At 43.2% G+C, this 25,721-nt stretch overlaps 1 protein-coding gene across 3 annotated transcripts in view; it reads left to right on the top strand.

Moving 5' to 3' along the window:
* LOC115154896 (bifunctional heparan sulfate N-deacetylase/N-sulfotransferase 1) overlaps positions 1-24,537 on the top strand; it is a 118,996-nt gene extending 94,459 nt beyond the window's left edge. For all 3 annotated transcript variants that reach the window (XM_029701587.1, XM_029701590.1, XM_029701588.1), the window contains 12 exons: positions 6,922-7,009; positions 7,326-7,480; positions 7,701-7,886; positions 9,583-9,711; positions 9,946-10,128; positions 11,305-11,401; positions 18,745-18,868; positions 19,501-19,675; positions 19,990-20,160; positions 20,387-20,496; positions 21,047-21,149; positions 21,830-24,537. In XM_029701587.1, coding sequence (XP_029557447.1) covers positions 6,922-7,009; positions 7,326-7,480; positions 7,701-7,886; positions 9,583-9,711; positions 9,946-10,128; positions 11,305-11,401; positions 18,745-18,868; positions 19,501-19,675; positions 19,990-20,160; positions 20,387-20,496; positions 21,047-21,149; positions 21,830-21,949 — 1,641 coding nt within the window. In that variant the 3' untranslated portion in view covers positions 21,950-24,537. The remainder of the gene's footprint in view (positions 1-6,921; positions 7,010-7,325; positions 7,481-7,700; positions 7,887-9,582; positions 9,712-9,945; positions 10,129-11,304; positions 11,402-18,744; positions 18,869-19,500; positions 19,676-19,989; positions 20,161-20,386; positions 20,497-21,046; positions 21,150-21,829) is intronic.
* The last annotated feature ends 1,184 nt before the right edge of the window (positions 24,538-25,721 follow it).

Here is a 25,721-nt window from a genome sequence, read left to right as displayed (position 1 = left end):
ACGTAGGCTACAAGTGAAGACAGACACATCGGGAACGCAACTGCGCTCGTCCTTATTGAATTAATTGAAGATGTTAGAACTTTCCACATTTACTTTTCGTCAGCCAACAAGATGAGTAGGCCTAACGAACAGCAAAAGCACTAGCCTATGTCAATCTACTATCCCCCGTAGTACAAAAGTTGACCTATTCTATTGCGAGGAAGAAATATTCCAAACATAGTCTGGGACAGTTGTGGGATGCGATAGATCCCAAATGAATACAACCACTCACGTCACATTTAAAAATAAAAAAAACAATGGGGCTGATGCAACAAATCAGAACATTAAGCTTAAAATGTTGATAAACTATTAGGCTATTTCTTCACATAATAAGCGCAGCAATGCACACACAGCACTAGGCTATTAGAGTGAATGTTCCAAAATGCAATCCAGTAGTGGGAAAACACCATTCTAAAAGTGACCTCAAACGTGACCTCAAACTTAAAACTCATGCGCCGCCTATGTATGCCAGTTAAGCTCTACATTGGTTGTAAAGTGGATTAATGTGCTTAATTTTAAGAAGTTATTTGGCCACTTTAGTTGTGATACAAACCTTATCAAAACATGGGCCTATGGGCTCGGCTACATGAGGTGTGTGACTACAATTTGAAAAAGTCGCAAAAGGCCTACGCTGTTTCTTGCCTTACTGCACACAAGCTGGGCATCATTCACTAGTGAAAGGCTAATATTGTCACCCATCAGACTATTCTTAATGTAATCTTGTCTTTACATATACTACATAATATATTTTAGAAATTAGTTTTGATTTAAAATGGACCAGTATCATGCACCTGTCTTGGAACATGGGCAGGGGAAAAATACATGTAATCTATGCACTTAAATAGCAAATGGAGGACACTTTTCTCGTGGTTTATTTTCATGCCAGCCAGGTAGGCTATACTGCTGTTGTAAAGATAAGCAATGTGCTTAATATTAGGAAAGTTGAGAAATATAGACCATCCGCAGGATGTTGACCATCAGCGGCATCAGAGATTGGAGAAGCCTAGTCACCGTGACTAAACGGTCACGTGGTATTTTAACTGCGGTCATGAATAGTGACTGCCAGTGTGGCAGTAATACGGGCACCGTAACAGCCCTAGTTACGTCTTCATCCCATAAGTATTGAAGGTAGTGCGACGTTACAGCCATCTTTAGACATATAGCCAGTACCACCACTGAGGTATAGAGTTAGAACCCACCAAAACTAGGCCGATCTGAAATATGAAAATGATCAATGAAATCACCAGGTTGCCTGTTGTTGTGGCAAAAATGCGTCCGTAGCAGATTGCTAAATGGTACTTTATATGGATAATATTATTGTAGGTAGCATAGGCTACTCTGTTTTTGCCAGGAAAAAACTGAAAATTAAACAAGCGCTTTGTGTAAACTGTGGCCACTTATTTCCCTTCATTGTTTGTTGGCCTAAGCCTGACCGTCATCCACATACCAAACTATGCCAGCAATTGGACATTGTTCTCAGGTGGGGGGAGCTTGTTACCCTACATTACCCTAATCCACAGAGACTCTGGGCCACAAAATGAGTTACAAAACGTTCTTCAATCTGACCAGGTTTAATATTTTTTTTTCTCCTATCATCTCAAGTTTCAAGTAATCAAATGTGTGTCTCGAGTCAGACTCCAGTCTAAGTCATGTGACTCGAGTCCACACCTCTGCTAATCACTAATCTGTTGCATATCAATCTGCCCTATTCTATTGCTGGCATACATATTCCCAGAGAGATTTACTGTGTGATAGTGGCAAGGTTATTATAGTAAACTAAAACTAGTCATAAAAAACTAAAAACTATCTTTGACTCAAACAAACAAAAATAAAAACCATCATGAGTTATGTCAGTTTAATTATTGATTTTTTTTCCTAAACTGTGTGCAAAACATTCATGGTGTTTTCATGCTTTTGGAGGTGTTTCAAGCCACTGAATCTGGCTGGTAAATGCTGCCAGGAAATGGTGAGGTTTGAAATGGACCTTGCTTGTGCATCACAAGCTAGCTAAAAGGGAAGAAATCCGCTAGGTAGATGACCTAGCCAAAGGGCGAGCGCAGAGTTTTAAGCAATGGCAAACCGTGAACCTCCAGTGGTCGGTCGATAACAGCAAAGCCCCGTAGAGGATGACTTTGAGAACTTTGTCAGATAAAGGTAACAGTTATTGATTCTTCTGACATGTACTACTAAAGTTAAAGCATTGGATTGGTGTAAACATAGGCAAGAGTTCCATTCTACCATATCCCTTCCACCAGTCTAGGCACTATTCCTTTTAAATTCAAGTCACGTTGATATTGACTTTATCATTTAAACCTAACCTATTCCCTGACCCATCACCTTATGTATTACCGCCCCATAGTGGCAAGACGTGACATCCCAAAAAACACAAACTATACAACCCAAATGGCTCCTAGCCTCCCACGCGTCCTTTCTGTCCCGAACCCTGAAACTGAAACTAAATCATATAAAAACAGAAATGTTTTTTATAAAACTGAAACTAAATGAAAACGAGCAAAACGGGTCTGAAAACCAACTGAAGCTAAACTGAATTTCTAATTAAAATAAATGTAAAAAAGAAAAAACACAACTATAATAAGCAGTGAGTCATTCAGGTGTCGGTGCCAGAGGCAGAGCTGACCTTGAAAGAGGGACAAAGACAGTGAGACAGCCAGGTGACTTTACCATGTGTGAGAGAGCCCATGCCAGAGTTGTGCAGATGTGGCAGTGACCGAGGGGCACAGGGGCAGCCACCAACATGTCTGTCCCCAGGGGGGGGCCGTCTTGAGGACACAGGACAGGGGGACACAGCTGGCCTGACTGCCATGGTTGTCTCTCCCTCACGCTGTCACTGTATATCCCCTCCACAGCCAGAGAAGGATCAGAATGCAACTGAGTGGAACACAATATATTTTATTGTATTGCCATCCAATGTCTCTTTTGAAAGTAGAATAAGACTCCGTGAGACTGGAATCCCATACAACCTCCTCCTCAGTCAAACACTTATTTCAAACTAAAGGTCAGGAACTGCCCTCCAGTGTTTGTCCACATCTTATTCTCTCTCCCTCCAACCCAGAGGACATCCTTTGTCCATCCAGCCTTTCTAGCCGTCCAGGCCTTTTAACACCCCCTCCCTGCCACAGCAGCTGGGTGTGAAGCTCAGCTCAACCACTATCTTTGGCTTTGCTTTGTGATGAGTCACTGTTCAAGGGGCGTCCGCAGACTGGCCCTACAGCATGAATATTTGATACAGACGCAGCTTTGCATCGTTTGTGTTGTTTATCTCTCCTCTCGTATTCTTCTTCTGAGAGGCCCATTCCGGCGCAATGGACTGTTCTTCTGTGAAGGGGGGAATGAGGGAATGAAACACAAACACAATCAAAGCAGTGTTGTCTTGTCTGCCACCACAGTGTTAAATATGAATCAGGCTTTGATTGAGCTGTGGCAGAGAGGGGCTAAACCTATAAAAAAAAACAAATAGGCCCAGATGCAACGTGAATGTGGACGGGGTAATGAAGTGTAGAGGGATGATGAGACAGATGCTAAGTTACTGGAGGCACAATAAACAACTCACATCAGTGTGTGTTTTTCAGAGAGGGAGGGAGAGTGCATTTGTCTGTCTGTGCCGGGGGAAAATGTGTGGACTGAAACACTACCGCTAACTACAGTGCCTTTTGGAGCAACAGATAAAGAATGCATATGTGGTGGCCTGGGGTGGTCTAGCGATCTAAGTCACACGGAAGGTGTAGCGCAAAGGTTCTTTCAGATCTCTCTCCGACCTTTCACCCCGATATCTCTCTGTCCAGTAAACATCCAAAATAGTTAACGCACAGTGCATTTGGAAATTGTTTCGACCCCCTCTCTCTCTCTCTCTCTCCAAAAAAACATACAAAATTGTTAACGTACAGTGCATTTGGAAAGTTTTTTTATTTTTTTTACGTTACAGCCTTGTTCTAAAATTGATTAAATTGTCTTTTCCCTCATCAATCTACACACAATACCCCATAATGACAAAGCAAAAACAGAAATGACACATTTACATAAGTGTTCAGACCCTTTACTCAGTACTTTGTTGAAGCACCTTTGGCAGTGATTATGGCCTCGTCTTCTTACGTATGACGCTACTTGGTACACCTATATTTGGGGAGTTTCTCCCATTCTCTGCAGATCCTCTCAAGCTCTGTCAGGTTGGATGGGGAGCGTCGCTGCACAGCTACTTTCAGGTCTCCAGAGATGTTCGATCAGGTTCAAGTCCGGGCTCTGGCTGGTCCACTCAAGGACATTCAGAGACTTGTCCCGAAGCCACTCCTGCGTTGTCTTGGCTGTGTGCTTAGAGTCGTTGTCCTGTTGGAAGGTGAACCTTCGCCCAGTCTGAGGTCCTGAGTGCTCTGAAGCAGGTTTTCATCAAGGATCTCTCTGTACTTTGCTCTGTTCATATTTCCCTCGATCCTGACTAGTCTCCCAGTCCCTGCCTCTGAGAAAGATCCCCACAGTGTGATTCTGCCATCACCATGCTTCACCGAAGGGATGGTGCCATGTTTCTTCCAGATGTGACGCTTGGCAATCAGGCTAAGGAGTTCAATCTTGGTTTCATCAAACCAGAGAATATTGTCTCATGGTCTGAGTCCTTCAGGTGCCATTTGGCAATCTCCAAGTGGGCTGTCATGTGCTTTTTACTGAGGAGTGGCTTCCATCTAGCCACTCTACCATCAAGGCCTGATTGATGGAGTGCTGCAGAGATGGGTGTCCTTCTGGAATGTTCTCCCATCTCCACAGAGGAACTCTGGAGCTCTGTCAGTGACCATTGGGTTCTTGGTCACCTCCCTGCAAAAAAAATTGAAAAACCGGTTTTTGTCATGATGGGGTATTGTGTGTAGATTGATGAGGAAAAAACATATTTAAACCATTTTGGAATAAGGCTGTAACGTAACAAAATGTGGATAAAGTCAAGGGGTCTGAATACTTTGATCGTGTGTGTGTGAACACAGCAAAAAAAGAAACGTCCGCTCACTGTCAACTGTGTTTATTTTCAGCAAATTTAACGTGTAAATATTTGTATGAACATAAAAAGATTAAACAACTGAGACTTAAACTGAACAAGTTCCACAGACATTTGACTAACAGAAATTGAATAATGTGTCCCTGAACAAAAAGTAAGTCAGTATTTGGTGTGGCTGCCAGCTGCATTAAGTACTGCAGTGCATCTCCTCCTTGTGGACTGCACCAGATTTGCCAGTTCTTGCAGTGAGATGTTACCCCACTCTTCCACCAAGGCACCTGCAAGTTCCCGGACATTTCTGGGGGGAATGGCCCTAGCCATCACCCTGATCCAACAGGTCCCAGATTGAGATCCGGGCTCTTCGCTGGCCATGGCAGAACACTGACATTCCTGTCTTGCAGGAAATCACACACAGAACGAGCAGTATGGCTGGTGGCATTGTCATGCTGGAGGGTCATGTCAGGACGAGCCTGCAGGAAGGGTACCATATGAGGGAGGAGGATGTCTTCCCTGTAACGCACAGCGTTGAGATTGCCACCAATGACGACAAGCTCAGTCCGATGATGCTGTGGCACACCGCCCCAGACCATGACGGACACTCCACCAAAATCGATTCAGCTCCAGAGTACCGGCCTCGGTGTAACGCTGATTCCTTTGACGATAAACGCGAATTCGACCACCACCCATGTTGAGACAATACCGCGACTCGTCAGTGAAGAGCACTTTTTGACAGTCCTGTCTGGTCCAGTGACGGTGGGATGTGCCCATAGACGACGTTGTTGCCGGTGATGTCTGGTGAGGGCCTGCCTTACAACAGGCCTACAAGCCCTCAGTCCAGCCTCTCTCAGCCTATTGCGGACAGTCTGAGCACTGATGGAGGGATTGTGCATTCCTGGTGTAATTCGGGCAGTTGTTGTTGCCATCCTGTACCTGTCCCGCAGGTGTGATGTTCGGATGTACCGATCCTGTGCAGGTGTTGTTACACATGGTCTGCCACTGCAAGGACGATCAGCTGTCTGTCCTGTCTCCCTGTAGCGCTGTCTTAGGTGTCTCACAGTACGGACATTGCAATTTATTGCCTTTGGCCACATCTGCGGTCCTCATGCCTCCTTACAGCATGCCTAAGGCACGTTCACGCAGATGAGCAGGGACCCTGGGCATCTTTCTTTTGGTGTTTTTCAGAGTCCGTAGAAAGGCCTCTTTAGTGTCCTAAGTTTTCATAACTGTGACCTTAATTGCCTACCGTCTGTAAGCTGTTAGTGTCTTAACGACCGTTCCACAGGTGCATGTTCATTTAATTGTTTATGGTTCATTGAACAAGCATGGGAAACAGTGTTTAAACCCTTTACAATGATGATCAACGAGATATTCAGTTTCTTGGCAATTTCTCGCAAGGAATAGCCTTAATTTCTCAGAACAAGAATAGACTGACGAGTTTCAGAAGAAAGTTATTTGTTTCTGGCCATTTTGAGCCTGTAATCGAACCCACAAATGCTGATGCTCCAGATACTCAACTAGCCTAAAGAAGGCCAGTTTTATTGCTTAATTGCTAAAGGGTTTTCTAATGATCAATTAGCATTATAAAATGATAAACTTGGATTAGCTAACACAAGATGCCATTGGAACACAGGAGTGATGGTTGCTGATAATGGGCCTATGTAGATTTTCCATAAAAGATCAGCCGTTTCCAACTACAATAGTCATTTACAACATTAACAATGTCTACACTGTATTTCTGATCAATTTGATGTTATTTTAATGGACAAAATATGTGCTTTTCTTTCAAAAACAAGGACATTTCTAATTGACGCCAACTTTTGAACGGTAGTGTAATCTAATTTATGTAATACATGTGAATGACAGTTATCCATGTCCCCTCTGCCCAGGCCCTTCTGGAGACCCAGAATGACCTCCGAACCTTCGTCCCTAACTTCACCTTCAACCTGGGCTTCTCTGGGAAGTTCTTCCATACTGGTGAGTGGACAGGCATTTGGTTACCCACTGTATGACTGTATAGGCGAACCCAGGGCAGAGCTTATAATAGAATGTCTCATGACAGACAATCCAAGTCTCGCATGTTCCAGAGCATACCATTGATCATGAGGTACATCACCAAATGCATAGATTAAATGTCAACAACAACAAAAAATACGCACATTTTTATGCTTATTAATGAATGAACTTCAGATTATCACAGCGCATATTGCTAGGTTTTCAACACCACCACACACCTATGCCTGCGTATATGTGTAGACTAAACTCCCAGTCTCCCTCTGTCTCTATGCTCCAGGTACGGATGAGGAGGACCTGGGTGATGACCTGCTTCTCTCCTATGGGAAAGAGTTCTGGTGGTTCCCCCACATGTGGAGCCACATGCAGCCCCACCTTTTCCACAACCAATCCGTGCTGGCCGAACAGATGCTACTCAACAGGAGGTTTGCGCAGGTAGGTTGGGGTGGCATCTGCAGTCTTTACACACACTCTACATATATTACACACTGAGGGTTTTGTTATGTTGTTACTAGGAGACTGCAGGGTGGTTGGTTGTTAAAAAAATGCATTTCTGTTTGAATTTGACCATTTACGGTTGATTTTAAAAAGGTAGAAAAATAGCACGGGTGAATTAAATCATAATGTGTTGAATCAACCGGTTCTCTCCGCCCAGGAGCATGGCATCCCCACCAACATGGGCTACGCCGTGGCTCCCCACCACTCTGGGGTGTACCCCGTCCATGTCCAGTTGTACGACGCTTGGAAGAAGGTGTGGGGCATCAAGGTGACCAGCACGGAGGAGTACCCCCACCTCAAACCTGCCCGCTTCCGACGAGGCTTCTACCACAGTGGCATCAGTGTAAGGACTCGGCCCAATCACCCCCTATCCTCATGCTCTCTCTCTCTCTCACACACACACACACACACACACACACACACTAGGTTCTATGTATAAACTAGCTGTTCTTGAAATGATCTGTGTTGATATTTTAAAGACTTGGTTTTGTGTTCAATAATTTAACTAGGAAGTATTAAATTGAGGTTGTTTGATTTATTTACTCTGGTTATAGTTCACCCAGTTGTGTTAATAGATAACATCTCTGGCTTCTGGTAAGTGCTTGATATTGAAAAGTGTGTGCCTTTCAGTGGACAAAGCTTTGTTTTTTGGTGTGTTTTGAACATTTTGGTTTAGCTCGTGGTAACAGCGCTGAGTAGAGTGAAGGAAAGGGAAGAAGCAGTAGTGCCGACGTAGCCGTGCTGCCACGCCATGAGGCTGGCGTGGCCTATTCACTCCCCTTTTCCATCAGTGTTTTACCCCTCCTCCCTTCCCAGGAAATAAAAGCACGCTTACAGACACAGTAGTGTGAATGATCATAATGGACATTGCTATGTTAAGCTCACTCAACATGACAATCTCACCGTCGATGACAGCCCTGCCAAAATCAACAAAGACAACTGCTTGGCTTGGGATGTGACGAGAACGTTGTCATTTTCAGACAAATGTAATGTCGCTGTCAATGCCAATTTATTTACGGTATCTCTACGAAGTGTAATTTTATGTCCATATGCTTGGCATGGGCATAAACAACAGCTTGCCTGGTTAAGATATTTACACTCAAATGTCTCATACATTTTAAAGCTGAAAGACATTTGTATTTTCTTTATACACAATGTGTTTAGGATTTATTTATTTTTTATCTCTGTTAAAGGCCCCTTTTCTAACTCCAGCAGTTTTCAGTTATTTATTTATTGTCTGGTGGAGGAGTGCGATGATGTCACGGAGATGTTAATTCCGACCTCAACACGTCCCCGTGAAATATTCACTGGGTAGTTGGCAGAGACCCTCTGAGGTGTAAACCTAGGTGGTTTTTTTTCTCTCTCTCCCTCCTCTTTCTTCCACTCCCTCTTTACCCCTTAATCAGCAGTCTGTGACTCCCGTTAGCGCGGGGCCGTTAGCCACTCTGTGTTTTCAAAAATCAGAGAGAGAGAGAAAAGCCTGGGAGCCTCAGACTGCACATCCAGCCTTCCCTTCCTTTCCCTCCCTAAGCATTTCACTGCTGCTTTCGCTGCTATTTTTACCCACAGCCCCAGCTAGCTATTATGACAGGGCCTGATTTGATACAGCGTGCACCTCGGCTGAACAGACAGTGCGATGCTTTTCGGGTCGTTCTGCTCCTGTGATTGTGTGCTCAGACGGCAACCGGATTGCAGGTTGTTGTGTTTTAACTATGTTAGGACAGAGGCTTTGTGTTAGGATCGAGAAAATGGGTTCGCTGACACTAAATTGAGCTACGTCATATTTCATTCTCCACAATGACAATGTGACCACTCTAGTTTATTGGGATAATGATGTTGAACCACCTGAGCTGGAAGTGTAGACAACCCAGAGGATTAAAGAGTGTCCTCAAGCATGTCTGACCGAGTGGCCATGTTTGGACTTTTGTGTATTTGTTTAGTTATTCACTGGGTATCAGGGTCTGCTTCTATTAGTACACTCCCCACTGTGCAGGTGTGTTGCTATGTAATATTGATTGTGTTGTGTTAATGTACTGTAGGTGCTGCCCAGGCAGACGTGTGGCCTGTTCACTCACACCATCTTCTACAACGAGTATCCTGGAGGACCCAAGGAGCTGGACAAACTCATCAACGGAGGGGAGCTCTTCCTCACGGTGCTCCTCAACCCGGTGAGACCAGACCCACCTCCACCACTAGCATCAGGAGAGGAATGCATTTCACCATCACGGATAGTGCTGCTCATTTCTCTATGGCTGCTTTGAAAACCCTTTTTGAAAAAGTATTTTATTTATACTTTTTTGAAACTCATTTTGTGCCAGGGTGGTTGGAAACGACGGTGCATTGCGTGGTCTTTTTCTCTGAATGTCGTTCTGTTTTTGGTTTTTTTCATTCCGTCCTCACAGATCAGCATCTTTATGACCCACCTGTCCAACTACGGGAACGACCGTCTGGGTCTGTACACCTTTAAGAACCTGGTGAAGTTCCTCCAGACATGGACCAACCTGCGGCTGCAGACCCTGGCGCCTGTGCAGCTGGCCCAGCGCTACTTCCAGATCTTCCCCGAGGAGAGGGACCCCATCTGGCAGGTGTGTGTGTTTTGTGTGAGAGGCCATGAGAGCTGTGGGGTCACTGGGTGTTTGGAACTCGGGACTATCATAAACCAGGCTGTCATTTAAGAGAAGGCTAGATAGAAGAGATGTTGCCTTTTGACTCAGTCTCCATTGCGTCATACAGTGCAAATGTTATTTTGGTAGGTACGGCTAGGAGAGGCTGGCTCTTTGAACTGTGGTTTTGTGGTGCTCCTGCTTCCACAGTAGCACTCTGACACTGTTTCCCATCAACGCAGAAAGAAGACAGGTTTCCTTCCCTAAGAGGTCCAAGTGCCATCTTGGCAGTTGCTCACACTGACTGTCAATATTGAGTTCTCACAAAGTGGAGAGGTTAATGTGTGCCGGCCGGCTCCCTTTGAAGTTTGGAGAAAACTTGTGCCTGCCTGGGTCCAAAGGCTTCTTCATCACAGCACTGTGTTAAGTGTCTTGGGATTAATGTGATATCCTGGTCACCTCATTACCCATCAGGCAGATGTCAGTGGGGACTGAAGGGAAGGGGGCAGGTAGATTTAAGGCAGTTGGCGTCAGCTTGGCATGCAGATTGACCCTGAGGCACGTGAAGATGCTCGCCTTGCAGGGCTGCTCTGAACTATTTTCCACACAGATCCACTGAAGGCTACTTACCACTCAGGAAAAACAATGGAAAGGCAGCCTGCCTGATACTGATTACGGGTTCTTTCCCTAGTCCTTTCTTGTACAAGCATAATTGATCAAGGGGTGAATCAGTAATCGAATGTTTGAGTCTGCTCCCCCAAACCTCTGTTGGACTAGACTGGTTGGGTTCATTTGAGCTGAATTAAAAGTACCCGTCCTCCGATTGGCATCGTTGGTCCCACAGGGTGGATACGGTTGCCTGTAACCATTGTGCCGCATGTTTGTACACTCCCCCCAAAGGTCTCACTGCTTTCTTGGCTGGCTTTAATCACGTAACACTGAAGTCCCCTGGCCAAGTCAGCGGTGGACTTTAATTACAAACAGACTGCCGCTAGATATGATACTGGAGCCTGAAGAGAGCGAGAGAGAGAGAGCGAGAGAGAGCGAGAGAGAGCGAGAGTGCGTGTGTGTACAAATCACATCCATGGTAACTTATCCTGAGGCAACTTACTGTTTTACTGAACTGAACTTCCAGGTGAACTAACTCTGTCACTACAGGACCCCTGTGAGGACAAAAGGCACAAAGACATTTGGTCCAAAGAGAAGACATGCGACCGATTCCCGAAGTTGCTCATCATTGGACCACAGAAGACAGGTGAGCAGTAAACAACAGATATCATATTGTACAAAAACAATATCTCATGAGGCCTCACAAGTGGTGCAGCGGACTAAGGCACTGCTTCACAGTGCTTGAGGCATCACTACAGACCTGGGTTCGATCCCAGGTTGTGATACAACCGGCCGTGACCGGGAGTCCATTGAGCGGCGCAAAATTGACCCAGCGTCGTCCGGGTTAAAGGAGGGTTTGGTTGGGGGGGGCTTTACTTGGCTCATCGCGCTCTCGCGTCTCTTTGTGGCGGGCCGGGCGCCGGCAGGCTGACTTCGATCGTCAGTTGAACTGCGTTTCCTCAGACACGTTGGGGCGGCTGGCTTCCAGGTTAAGCTGGCGGGTGTTAAGCACAATTTGGCGGGTCATGTTTCGGAAGACACATGACTCGAAGTCAGAAATTTACATACCCTCGTTTCTCAACCAATCCACAAATTTCTTCTTAACAAACCATAGTTTTGACAAGTCGGTTAGGACATCTACTTTGTGCATGACACAAGTAATTCTTCCAACAATTGTTTACAGACAGATTATTTCACTTATAATTCACTGTATCACAATTCCAGTGGGTCAGAAGTTTACATACACTAAGTTACATACACTAAGCTTTAGAAACTTCTGATAGGCTAATTGACATTGTTTGAGTCAATTGGAGGTGTACCTGTGGATGTATTTCAAGGCCTACCTTCAAACTTAGTGCCTCTTTGCTTGACATGGGAAAATCAAAAGAAATCAGCCAAGACCTCAGAAAATAAGTTGTAGACCTCCAAGTCTGGATCACCCTTGGGAACAATTTCCAAACGCCTGAAGGTACCACGTTGTTACGAATCCCTTTGGACCAGCGGTCTAGGGGGGATGGATACGAGACCGTAACATAAATCATGCAAATTATAACAGTGATAAGAAACAGTGAGAACCAATAACCACAGACAACTACAATCTACCGTCAAACTCTAATGGTTTATTTATAAACACACGGTAATGGGGTGTGAGAAAAGGGGCTGAGCTGGACCCAAGCAAAGAAACAATCATCCAAAAAACACCCCTAAGCTAGACTAGCCTACCTCAATAACAGCTAGCTAACTAACCAAAAATACAGTGGGTTGTCCGCCCAGTTCTAACTAGGGTACTTAGACAAAGTATTCCTACGGGTAATGTATGCCCATGGGCGACTTGTCTTGGTACCCCCTTTTCTCACCAACAAACAAACAGTCAAACAACAAAACAATACTCACAGGATTACCGGACAAATGTGACATGTAGTTGCAAAAACAAAAGAGATCAATGCAGAGATAGCGAGACACAGAGAGAGATTGAAAGAATGAACACAAAGATTGATCACAGAGTGAGAATGAGCTGGGGAGAAAACAACTGACTGGGTTTTTAAACCAAGGGAAAGGGGCTGTGATAGGTTGAGGGAAAAGGAACAGGTGTCTTCTGATTGATGACTGATTGGGGTGTGATGATTGTCACCTGTGAGGGGAGAAGGAGAGAGAAGAAACACACACCGGATACATACACAGGATACTTGTATCCGTAACACACGTTCATCTGTACAAACAACAGTACACAAGTATAAACACCATGGGACCACGCAGCTGTCGTACCGCTCAGGAAGGAGACTCGTTCTGTCTCCTAGTGATGAGCGTACTTTGGTGTGAAAAGTGCAAACCAATCCCAGAACAACAGCAAAGGACCTTGTGAAGATGCTGGAGGAAACAGGTACAAAAGTATCTATATCCACAGTAAAACGAGTCCTATATCGACATAACCTGAAAGGCCGCTCAGCAAGGAAGAAGCCACTGCTCCAAAACCGCCATAAAAAAGCCAGACTACGGTTTGCAACTGCCCATGGGGACAAAGATCGTACTTTTTGGAGAAATGTTCTCTGGTCTGATGAAACAAAAATAGAACTGTTTGGCCATAATGACCATTCTTATGTTTGGAGGAAAAAGGGGGAGGCTTGCAAGCTGAAGAACACTATCCCAACCGTGAAGCATGGGGGTGGCAGCATCATGTTGTGGGGGTGCTTTGCTGCAGGAGGGACTGGTGCACTTCACAAAATAGATGGCTGCATAAGGAAGGAAAATTATGTAGATATATTGAAGCAACATCTCAAGACATCAGTCAGGAAGTTAAAGCTTGGTTGTAAATGGGTCTTCCAAATGGACAATGACCCCAAGCATACTTCCAAAGTTGTGGCAAAATGGCCTAAGGACAACAAAGTCGAGGTATTGGAGTGGCCATCACAAAGCCCTGACCTCAATCCTATAGAAAATTTGTTGGCAGAATTGAAAAAGCGTGTGCGAGCAAGGAGGCCTACAAACCTGACTCAGTTACACCAGCTCTGTCAGGAGGAATGTGCCAAAATTCACCCAACTTATTGTGGGAAGCTTGTGGAAGGCTACCTGAAACGTTTCACCCAAGTTAAGCAATTTAAAGGCAATGCTACCAAATACTAATTGAGTATGTAAACTTCTGACCCACTGGGAATGTCTTGAAATAAATCATTCTCTCTACTATTAAAATGTATTATTCTTAAAATAAAGGGGTGATCCTAACTGACCTAAGACAGGCAATTTTTACTAGGATTAAATGTCAGGAATTGTGAAACTGAGTTTAAATCTATTTGAGTAAGGTGTGTGTAAACTTCTAACTTCAAATGTATGTATGTGTATATATACTAGCAGTCAAAGGTTTAGACACACCTACTCATTCAAGGGTTTTTCTTTATTTTTACCATTTTCTACATTGTATAATAATAGTGAAGACATCAAAACTATGAAATAACACATATGGAATCATGTAGTAACGAAAAAAGTGTTAAACAAATCCAAATATATTTGAGATTCTTCAATGTAGCCACCCTTTGCCTTGATGAAAGCTTTGCACACTCTCGTCATTCTCTCAACCAGCTTCATGAGGTGAGGTAGTCACCTGGAATGCATTTCAATTAACATGTGTGTCTTGTTAGAAGTTAATTTGTGGAATTTCTTTCCTTAATGTGTTTGCGTCAATCAGTTGTGTTGTGACAAGGTAGGGGTGGTATACAGAAGGCCCTATTTGGTAAAAGACCAAGTCCATATTATGGCAAGAACAGCTCAAATAAGCAAAGCGAAACGACAGTCCGTCATTACTTGAAGACATTAAGGTCAGTCAATGTGGAAAACTTCAAGAACTTTGAAAGTTTCTTCAAGTGCAGTCGCAAAAACCATTATGCGCTATGATGAAACTGGCTCTCATGAGGACCACAACAGCAAAGGGAGACCCAGAGTACCTCTGCTGCAGAGGATAAGTTCATTAGAGTTGCCAGCCTCAGAAATTGCTGCCCAAATAAATGCTTCAGAGTACAAGTAACAGACATATCTCAACATCAACTGTTCAGAGGAATCAGGCCTTCACGTTCTTTGGTCTGGAGTACAAATTTGCGATTTTTGGTTCCAACCGCAGTGTCTTTGTGAGACGCAGAGTCGTTGAACGGATGATCTCCGCATGTGTGGTTCTCACCGTGAAGCATTGAGCGGAAGGAATGATGGTGTGGGGGTGCTTTGCTGGTGACACTGTCAGTGATTTATTTAGAATTCAAGGCACACTTAACCAGCATGGCTACAACAGCATTCTGCAGCGATACACCATCCCATCTGGTTTGCCCAGGGCTGGGTTTTATTTTGTTACCAGCCACCAGCATGGCATTGTTTGTTAATTAGAAACAGCTGCAAAGTTATTCCAAAGTTATTGGCCACCTCCACTTTTTTATACCATTTTAAAAATGATCAAAATCCATTGGAGAAAGAAAATAAATGTTTACTTATTTTTTAGCTAGTCTGTGTTATAAATATATATCTGACCGTTTTATAAATGGTTTAATTGCGTGATAGGATGGCATTTTGCAAAACCTGCTACCCCCGTCCCCCCCAAGAAGAATGGTTTTGACCACTAAAAGTCACTACATGCTCCAGATAAGGTTAGCAAGATGGCTGGCTAGTTATCTAGATAAGGTAATCATGCTAGCTAGCTACACTGACAGCGGTCAGTGCCCTATTTGTTGTTTGTCAATGCCACGTGGAAATTCCCTCTCCCAATTTGTGAATATGTATAAGAAGCCTTTGTCATTCCTCAGAGGTAGAGCGGAAATGCACATTTAGGTTCCATGACAGGAAATTACGTTGAAATAGTTGCAGCAATTTCCTCTGGGGTAGTCATTTAACATACAGGTAACTGTCAAAATAAGGGAAACACCAACATAGTGTCTTAGTAGGGCGTTGGGCCACCACGAGCCGCCAGAACAGCTTCAATGCGCCTTGGCATAGATTCTACAATTGTCTGGAACTGTATTACAGGGATGCGACACCATTCTTCCACGAGAAATTCCATAATTTTGTGTATTGTCGATGGTGGTGGAAAACGCCGTCTCAGGCACCGCTCCATAATCTCCCAAAAGTGTTGAATTTGGTTGAGATCTGGTGACTGAGACACAAACACCATTTAAACCCCCTATGCTCCTTTGAGGCCCCTCTTTCAAAGTCACTGAGATCTCCTCTTCTAGCCATGGTAGCCAAAATAATGGGCAACTGCCAACTGGGCATTTTTGTACATGACCTTAAGCATGAGTGGATGTTAGTTGCTTAATTAACTCAGGAACCACACCTGTGTGGAATCACCTGCTTTCAATGAACTTTGTATCCCCCAAGTGTTTCCTTTATTTTGGCAGTTACCTGTACATCCAGAGAGACATGACCTGAGCTCATTCCAGGTGCAGCTAGGGGGGTTATAGATAGCCATCCCCCAGTGGTGTGTAGAATAGACTAACTGTACTAAATCCACTGCACCAGAAGGACAAGCACTTCTCTGCCTGGCATGGAACAGCCTTGAACCTCTGTTTATTGACAGCAAGGAGAGAAGGGATGGATAATTAGCATCTGGGCAGTCATTTACAGAGTGTCACACACTTTATTTAATTTATAGGATCACCACAGAGACAGGCAAGCAGTCAGTCATTGGGTTTTATTGTAACCTTGACTGCTTCCCACTAAATGGGAATTTCAGGTTTAGTGCGTAGCCTAATTAAACTTCTTAAAGATGTCTTAAGGGAGCGATAGCCCTCCTGAGACTGCTGTAAAATGGCCATGTTAATCTTTTCAATAAAAACGGATTAGGGGGTTGGGTCTGAGAGTAAGTTTACACATTTCACCATTGTAATTACCAAACTGCACCAGCATTCACTATAATCTTGTCAGCCATCTTGTCTGTCAACTTTACATCCACCACTCCTCTTTACCTGGCACTTTATCTCTTACTTAGTTGAGTGTTTTGGGCTCTCAGCCTCTAGGTAGACCTGTTGCTATTTAAAGCTATAGCACATTTCAGATGGGTAGTAAATAGCTGTGGTAAAGAACCAGAAATATATCACATTTTTTTGCATTTACCAGAGGTGGAAAAAGTGCAAAATTGTCATACTTGAGTAAAAGTAAAGATAACTTAATAGAAAATGACTCAAGTAAAAGTGAAAGTCACCCAGTAAAATACTACTTGAGTAAGACTAAAATGATTTGGTTTTAAATATACTTAAGTATCAAAAGTAAATGGAATTGCTGAAATGTATTGAAGTGTCAAAAGTAAAAGTATAAACCATTTCAAATTCCTTATTAAGCAAACCAGACGGCATAATTTTTTTTTTTAATTGACGGATAGCCAGGGGCGCACACTCCAACACTCAGACATAATTTACAAACTAAGCATTTGTTTTTAGTGAGTCCATCAGATCAGAGGCAGTAGGGATGACCAGGGAGGTTCTCTTTGATAAGTGCATGAATTGGACCATTTTCCTGTCAAAATGTAACGAGTACTTTTGGGTGTCAGAGAAAATCTATGGAGTAAAAAGTACATTATTTTCTTTAGGAATGTAGTGTAGTAAAAGTTGTCAAAAATAGAAAAAGTAAAGTACAGATACCCTCAAACGACTTAAGTAATACTTTAAAGTATTTTTACTTAAGTACTTTACACCCCTGGCATTTACAGTTCCTTCAGAAAGTATTCACCCTCTTGATTTTTTTTCTCCACATTTTGTTGTTACAGCCTGAATTTAAAATTAATTAAATTGAGATGATGTCACTGATCTACGCACAATACCTCATAATGTCAAAGTGGAATTTTGTTTTGTAGAACTTTTTGGAAATCAATAAAAAAAATTGAAAATGTGAAATCTCTTGAGTCAGTAAGTATTCAACCCCTTCATGGCAAGCCTAAATAAGTTCAGGAGTAAAAATGTGCTTAACAAATCACATAAATTGTGTTGACCCATTCTGTGTTCAATAATTGTGGTTAACCTGATTTTTGAATGACTACCCAATCTCTCTACCCCACACATACAAGTATCTGTAACGTCCCTCAATCGAGTAGTGAATTTCAACCACAAAGACCAAGGAGGTTTTTCAATGCCTCGTAAAGAAGTGCATCGATTGGTAGATGGGTAAAAAAAAAAATACACTGAATATCCCTTTGAGAATGGTTATTAATTAGGCTTTGGATGGTGTATCAATATACCCAGTCACTACTACTAACTCTATTGCCAAAGAGGAAGTAAACCACTCGGGGTTTCCACTCAGTTAGAGTTTAATGGCTGTGATTGGAGAAAACAGGATGGATCAACAACATTGTAATTACTCCACAATACTAACTTAACTGACAGAGGTAAAAGAAGGAAGCCTGTACAGAATAAGATATTCCAAAACATGCATCCTCTTTGCAACAAGGCACTAAAGTAAAAAAATGTGTAAAATTAACTTTTTGTCCTGAATACAAAGGGTTATGTTTGGGAAAATCCCCCCCAAAAAAACACATCGGAGTGCCACTCATGTTTTCAAGAATGATGGTGGCTGCATCATTTTGTGGGTATGCTTGTTATCAGCAAAGACTAGGGAAAATCCTAGAGGAAAACCAGGTTCAGTCTGCTTTCTAACAGACACGGGGAGATGAATTCACCTTTCAGCAGGACAATAACTTAAAACACAAGGCCAAATATACACTGGAGTTCCTTACCAAGACGACACTGAATACTTATCACGACATTGAATAATAATCTAATCAAGATATATTAGTGTTTTATTTTTTAATACATGTAAGAGTTTTGTGTTGATCGTTGACCAAAAATGATAATTTAAATATATTTTAACACACTTTGTAACACGACAAAATTTGCAAAAACAGAAGTGGTGCGAATACTTTCTGAAGGGACTATGTCTAATATCTAACGTATACCTCCATCGTCTAATAGTATCTATGTTGGATATTTGTATCAGCAATACTCATGAAAACGGCTGGTCTTTGTGCAGGCACCACAGCCCTGTATCTGTTCCTGGGGATGCATCCTGATCTAACCAGTAACTACCCCAGCAAGGAGACCTTTGAGGAGATCCAGTTCTTCAATGGCCACAACTACCACAGAGGCATCGACTGGTATGGGACTTCCCTTCTCCTACTTAATCATTTTCATTGCCACCACTCCGGCACTAATTCCTCTTCTCCAAGACATTTCCAACATTCCTGGTTGTGTTTTGGGGGCAGCGTGTTAGAATGGAAAGAGAAATCACTCATGTTAACCGCCATGCTTTTCATAGCGTATTAAACCAACTGTTTTGAGACATATTCCAGTTAGTATTTTTGGCTTTAGAGGAATGTTTCATCCTTCAAAGGGAGAGGCTTTGGTTCATCCCCCTCTGAGCTCAGTCATTGATTAACAGAAAGCAGACCATTGTATTAATGTGTGGTGGGCTCGGTTGTGGAAAATTGGTCTCTTTCAGCTAGTGACTGGTTTATGCCTGTGCAGTCATATGTTTTATCCAGAACATTTAATCATTTTCATAGTTATTGATGACAAATGAAACTAGTCTGTGTTGTTTACGTAGGATGTTGGTATTTGTTATATGGACAAGAATGACATTGTTTACCTTGACTCATTCTGATCCTTAAATCCTTTTTGTCAGGCAATTGTTGTTGTACTTTAAATGGTAATAACCAAATTGTCTTTAGGTGACAGATTCATCTAATCCGGTTCAAACTGCTCTGTCTGTTTGTCCTCGCTGGAACAGGTACATGGAGTACTTTCCCCTACCCTCCAACACCAGCTCAGACTTCTACTTTGAGAAGAGCGCCAACTACTTTGACTCGGAGGTGGCTGCACGCCGGGCAGCCGCCCTCCTGCCCAAGGCCAAAATTATCACCATCCTCATCAACCCTGCAGACAGGGCCTACTCATGGTACCAGGTGAGCCTCCCTCCCAGAGAAATCCACTTCCCACTGTTCCATTTCCAACACCAGACTCTATTATAGGGATAGCAATTGGGTGAAATGCTGTGGGTGGCTTGAGGGTAGCTTCACTCCTTTTCCAGGTCAGCCGCATTGCTGATTTCCCTTGAGCTTGCAAATAAAGTATCTAATATCCTGGTATAGAAATAGGTGATGTACCGGTTTGTAGGAGTGTGAAATGAGTTGGAATGCCCTCTGCAAGGACACAGCACTCTGGAGGAATCTGGCAAGGTGGGCTGACTGTGACGTCATATCTGTCTGTTCTGCCCCAGCACCAACGTGCCCATGGTGACTCAGTCGCCCTGAAGTATACTTTCCATGACGTCATCACTGCTGGCCGCAATGCCCCCATCAAGCTGCGGGTGCTCCAGAACCGCTGTCTGGTACCGGGCTGGTATGCCACCCATCTGGGCCGCTGGCTCAACCACTACCACCCCAGCCAGGTACGTTTGGTCATCTGGGTCCCAGATGTGCATGCTTATACTCGTGTGTGTTTACAGTGATTGTGCATAAGCATGTGGTTAAATGGAAACAAACATTTATTCAGTCTGTATATACTATATGAACGTGGTTAGTACTGTGTGTGTGTGTAGACTGTTGTTGGTGTTGAATTTAAGACCGCTCACCTAGTCCATCTGACTTACTGTGCTGTTGTAACTGGTTCCTCAGATCCTGGTTCTGGATGGTCAGGTGCTGAGAACAGAGCCTTTTGCTTTGATGGACAAGATCCAGAAGTTCCTTGGGCTGACAAACACACTGAACTACCACAAGATTCTAGCGTGAGTGTCTTATTCGGGCTTCGAAACACTGTAGACCCACTTGCTGGAGCCAACACATGGCAAATGAAGGCTTTTGTTTCCCTAATCGTGTGAAATGTAACATTATGCGTATTAATGCATTGAGCTGGCCAACACCAGTGTGGTTGTGCAGCAGCCTATCTTTCCTGTTTAGAGCAGAGGTGCTTGCTTTGTGAACAGCTTTGATGTGATTTTCAGAATGTTCCCTTCTGGAGGGATTACCATCGCTTTGACATCTCTCTGCCAACCTATTCCCTTTCTTCTGCATCCCCCTGGTCTCCAGCCCCCCATATCTCTGTTTCTGCCTCTGATGCTTGACCACATAATCACTCAGCCATCCTTGTAAACAGCAACATCTGTCAGCCACATCCTCTGTAGACAATGGATATGTTTTGTCCCGCGTCTCTTCTCTAAACACGAAGAGCCGCAAACCATCTGTTCAGGATGTTCCCTTTTGATTAGGTTGGGAATTTATTTTCATCATTTTGACTGGCCCTCCTCCATTTTATGGTTCTGTGTTCCTCTGTTCTAGGTTTGATCCCAAAAAAGGGTTCTGGTGCCAGTTGTTAGATGGAGGGAAGACCAAATGCTTGGGCAAGAGTAAAGGACGGAGATACCCCGACATGGACACAGATGTAAGTTATGAACCTTTCCCTTAAGATAAGTGGATTAAATTATTCAACACTTATTTCGCTTTTGTCACCTTGAAAAGCAAGTATTTTGGGATTTTATAGAAGGGGGGGAAAAAATGTATTTCCTACAGTCAGTGCTGCTTTATCATTGCTTGTCTGTGACAGACTCTGCTCCTTTCAGGGTGGGTTTGGAAAGCCACCAGATCGGGCAGAGTGTCTAATGAGCAGACATAGAGAGGGGTTGTGAGGGGGGCAGGGTGGGCAGTGGGCACAGCTCAGGTCCTTGAAGTTACCTTGACTGTTTTGGCACAGACACCTCGGAGGTAATTAGCTGGGTAATGGCGGGTGATTTTTCTCTCTCTGCTGCAGTCAGAATGGCAGGGCTCATGAGACTCGCAGAGCTGCAGTGCCCGCTGCCCGAGTTGCTCAGTATCTGGGAAAAAAATCTCTGCACACTAAGTTAACTACAGATTATATACAATGTAACGTGGTATTGTTCCCTGTGCATAATAGTTAGATATTCATGATAACATTGAATATTTTTATATAATTTGAACACCACCTAAATGGGTAACTACTGTGGGTGGGAGCTATAAATGATGTATTGGTCTATTCAAATTTTTCTTGTAACTATATGACCCTATATTTGACTCTCTCTCCCCCACTCTCTCGTCCTGTGGCAGTCTCGCTCCTTCCTTAGGGAGCATTACAGGGACCACAACATCGAGCTGTCCAAGCTGCTCTATAAGATGGGCCAGCCTCTGCCCAGCTGGCTCAGGGAGGAGCTGATCCACAGCAGGTAGCCTCAGCATGGCCGAGGACACAAGGACAGAGACGCCACCCCAACCTGCCCACACATAGGGGGTGCGCTCTCCCCTCCGCTCCAGCCAGCCAGCGCCACGCGGGGTGACCAGGAGCTGAGGAAGCAGGAGAGACACAGCAGGCCCTCCATGCCCACTCAACCCAGTGGCCCCCAGCGACCCCAGTTTGGGGTGTGGGCCTCAGAAGGGGAAATGAGGCAGGGGTGAAGGAGAGACATGAACTGTGTTTAGGATTGTTCTATTTCTTTCTCAGAAAGAATGACAAAGTGCCCGTCTTGGCCGTGGGCATATGCACACAGCAACGCCGGGGCAAAGAGAGAAGAGGGATCAAAGAGATGTATCATTTCCTCAAGGAGAACCCAATGTTATTATTAGAGGTCTCACACAGACAGGCAGACACACTCACTCTCTGTGCGCTTTGCAGAGGGCGGAGAAAGACTTTGTTTCTCAGTGCCAGTTATGAAAAATACACTAGCCAATAATGGATATTCAAGTGCCGGAGTGGAATGTTAATTTGAAAGTATTTCTGAATTTATATTTTAATCATTAACACTCATATAGTGCTGGATGTCTGTATTTGTTTCCGAGCTGTTATGGTTGCACAATGCATCTGTCGAGCATTGTATGTTCCTTTCAACTGTCCCATGTTTTTAATCTGTGTTCATCTGAAAACATAACTGGAGTCCATGAATTGCTCCCACAGACCACACTGACACTTGACCTTTATCATGTCAAGTCAAATCACCTTTGGGTCTCTAAGACCTTCAATATAATGAATCCACAGTACAGTGGGATTAAAAAAGTGAAAAGTGTAATATTTCCAAATGAGACAAGCTTGCTTTGTAATGGTCAGTGGAATGTTGTCCTTGGTCGTAACTGCCTTAATAATGAAATATTGAAACCCATTCCTAAATACAGGTGGACCCTACCATGTCTGTAGAGTACACTACAAACTGAACGTAAATGTGACATGAAAAATGTAGCTGCATGTTTTAAAGGCCTTAAAGTGGATATTGCAATTTCACTCCAAGGAGACGGACATCCTCGTCGCCATCCAACTTGTTACTGTACCGAGCACGTCTCTTGATTTTCCGCTAATAGAGCAAGAAGAGCAGGATGTTGATTCCTGGTCTTTCCCAACTCAGCTGAGTCGAGCTTAGTCACTTCCCTATTCCTTCTGTCATCTGATTTGTTACTCCTTTTGTGCCTGGACAATAGGTGAGTGCAGAATAGAAGGATATCTTTTGATCAGCTCCACTGGGGAAGGATACTGGTGCCCCTAGCCCTTGTCTCCTAGTTTCCAGTTACAGACAACACTGTCTTCCCTTCCACTTGGAATGGCTTTGCCACATGTTGTCAAACCAACACACCAGAGAAGCGTAGGTCACAGCAACATATCTCTAGCTCTGCAGTGGTTGATTTAATATGCCCTTTGAACCCAAGCCCACTAGATCAGTTGGTAGTGTAAATGGCGGCCTATAAGAAGTGGTCCTTATCCTTCTGTGTAGGATGGCTCTTAAAAGGTTCACACTGTCCCATGTCATCCTCAGACATTATTCATCAATGCAGCTTATAGTCCTAGCCCACTTCATAGTGTCCAATCAGGTGTGTTCTGCAAAGACTTTGGGAAAATTAAGAGGTGAAATTGGATTTGAAGCTGCAACTTCAAGACTGTTAATCCCACCCTCTGGAGGAGCTGGGGTGTTCTATACAGGAGACATTGAGAGCCTTTTCTTTTCTCAGTTTATTAGTCAAGGTTATAGGAATGTAAACTCACATCATTTTATCTCCTGTCAGTTGCTATGGATACATATACGAATAATATGAACATATCTGGGAGGCTGTTTCTTTGTTGTATTACAGTCCAGTATGTACAAATACATGATCTACTCTGAATCCATGCTCTCCTAGAAGCACAATATTTATTTCTCAACACAGTGTAAGAAGGTTTTGGTACAACTTTCCTGTTAAAGAGAACAGTCCTTGTTTGTGTGAGGGATTTTGCAGTGCTCCAGAATACGGGGGTCCATTTAGCATTTTGTATTACTTGGACCCTTGTGAAGAATTGTGGTTTTATGGGTCCATTCTAGATGAATTGTATTTAAGGTACTGAATCATGCACCTCGTGTGGTGACACACATGCATGCACAAATGCTGCTCTCATTTCAATTTGTTCAAGGAGCTGTACTATATTCACAAATCCTTTGTCTTGTCATTTCCTTTTTGCTTTTGAGCCGTTTTACAATGCAATATAAAGTACAAGTGTTCTGGTTCAGAGTATCAGGGAGGGTGTTGTTGTTTGAGCCTAGACACTATGGTCAGGAGATGGGCAGAGTGAGTTCCCATGTCTGGGCAGTTCCTTCTTTACCCCACTCACTCAGCAGAAGTCCCAGTGAATTTCACTCTGTATGATAATGTTGGACATTGAGTAGTGATCATTCATTAACTATAAGGAAATTATAATCATCTGGACTGTACAATCAACCAATTGTTGTTCATATTTTTTATTGTTTGTAGCTAATATTTTTGTGATTTTTAATTTACAAATAAAGAAACCACTGTCTTTTAAACTTTTGTCATGCATTTTAATTTCCCATGTAGTTGACGACGATCTCTTGGAGTATGTAAAGTGATAAGAGCAGGACAGGGACCCACCCTGAAAGCTGTGTAAACCAATGTGGCACATAAACGAGGTTTCATCCAATTGGCGACAGATTTTCATGCGAATATAATAAAAAATCACAAAGAAAATACGCGCATTTTCGCACCAAACGGATTTGTTGCGGATAAAAGTCAGTGCGCGATGACAGTGCATAAATGTATTTTTTTCACTTAAATGTTCATGTACCGAATAATAAAAGTTCAATGTGTTTCCGTCGCATTTTAAATTCTACCGATTGTTTGTCAAAAAAAACTTTTGCGTTTAAGTAACAAATACAGCTACTCTGGCCCTGGCATTTGAGCTCTAGACAACAGCACGCAGATACAGTGCGGGTAGGCTAGTTTATGGATATGAGCGAGTATCGTTTTATTTGTCAAACGGCAGGCAAGCATCAATCATGTCACCAGAATAAGACCCTCGATATTTATGGGAAAGAAGCATCAAGATCATCGTGCACCTTCACCACCCTGTGAAGTTAATAACTTCGTGTGTAGCCTAATAAACCGCACGGTGTCCTGAGTCGTATTGGGAGAACCACACGCCACATCATCGCGTTGTCTCCAAGTTTACTTCGATCTGATGGCTATTATATAATATTTGCGCATAAGGGCGTTTCCACCACAATTTCTGTCAATTCATTTTCCCGACGCAAAAAGATCCCATGTCAAACAAATGATCTGTCGGCATTTATAAAATTGTACCGAAACTACCTGTTTCTATCACAGCTGTCGTGATTTTTTCAAAATAAGATATGACTTTACTTTCATAAAAACTGTATGGAAACGTGGTGAGTGACTGTAAATGTTCTTCTTAGCTGTCATATAACAGTAAATCCAGTGCTTAATTTGAGCTGGATCCTGCCGGAACAGGATAGGGAAAAGTAATGTATGTCCATAAATATCAAAGAACGTGACAATTTAAAATATGTTATCATATATTTAAAACCCATATAAAAAGCTCACAACCCCTATACAACATTTTTTAATATGGATATATATTTTCATCATGCAAGATGTACGCAGATTATTTTCTATTTTTTTCAATGGATTTATTGCTTTGAAATGTTTTCCATAAGTCTTTTTTCCATAGCAT

The sequence above is a fragment of the Salmo trutta genome, chromosome 19, assembly GCF_901001165.1.
Source record: "Salmo trutta chromosome 19, fSalTru1.1, whole genome shotgun sequence".
In the NCBI taxonomy this organism is placed as follows: Eukaryota; Metazoa; Chordata; class Actinopteri; order Salmoniformes; family Salmonidae; genus Salmo; species Salmo trutta.
This window is presented reverse-complemented; position numbering and strand designations above follow the sequence as displayed.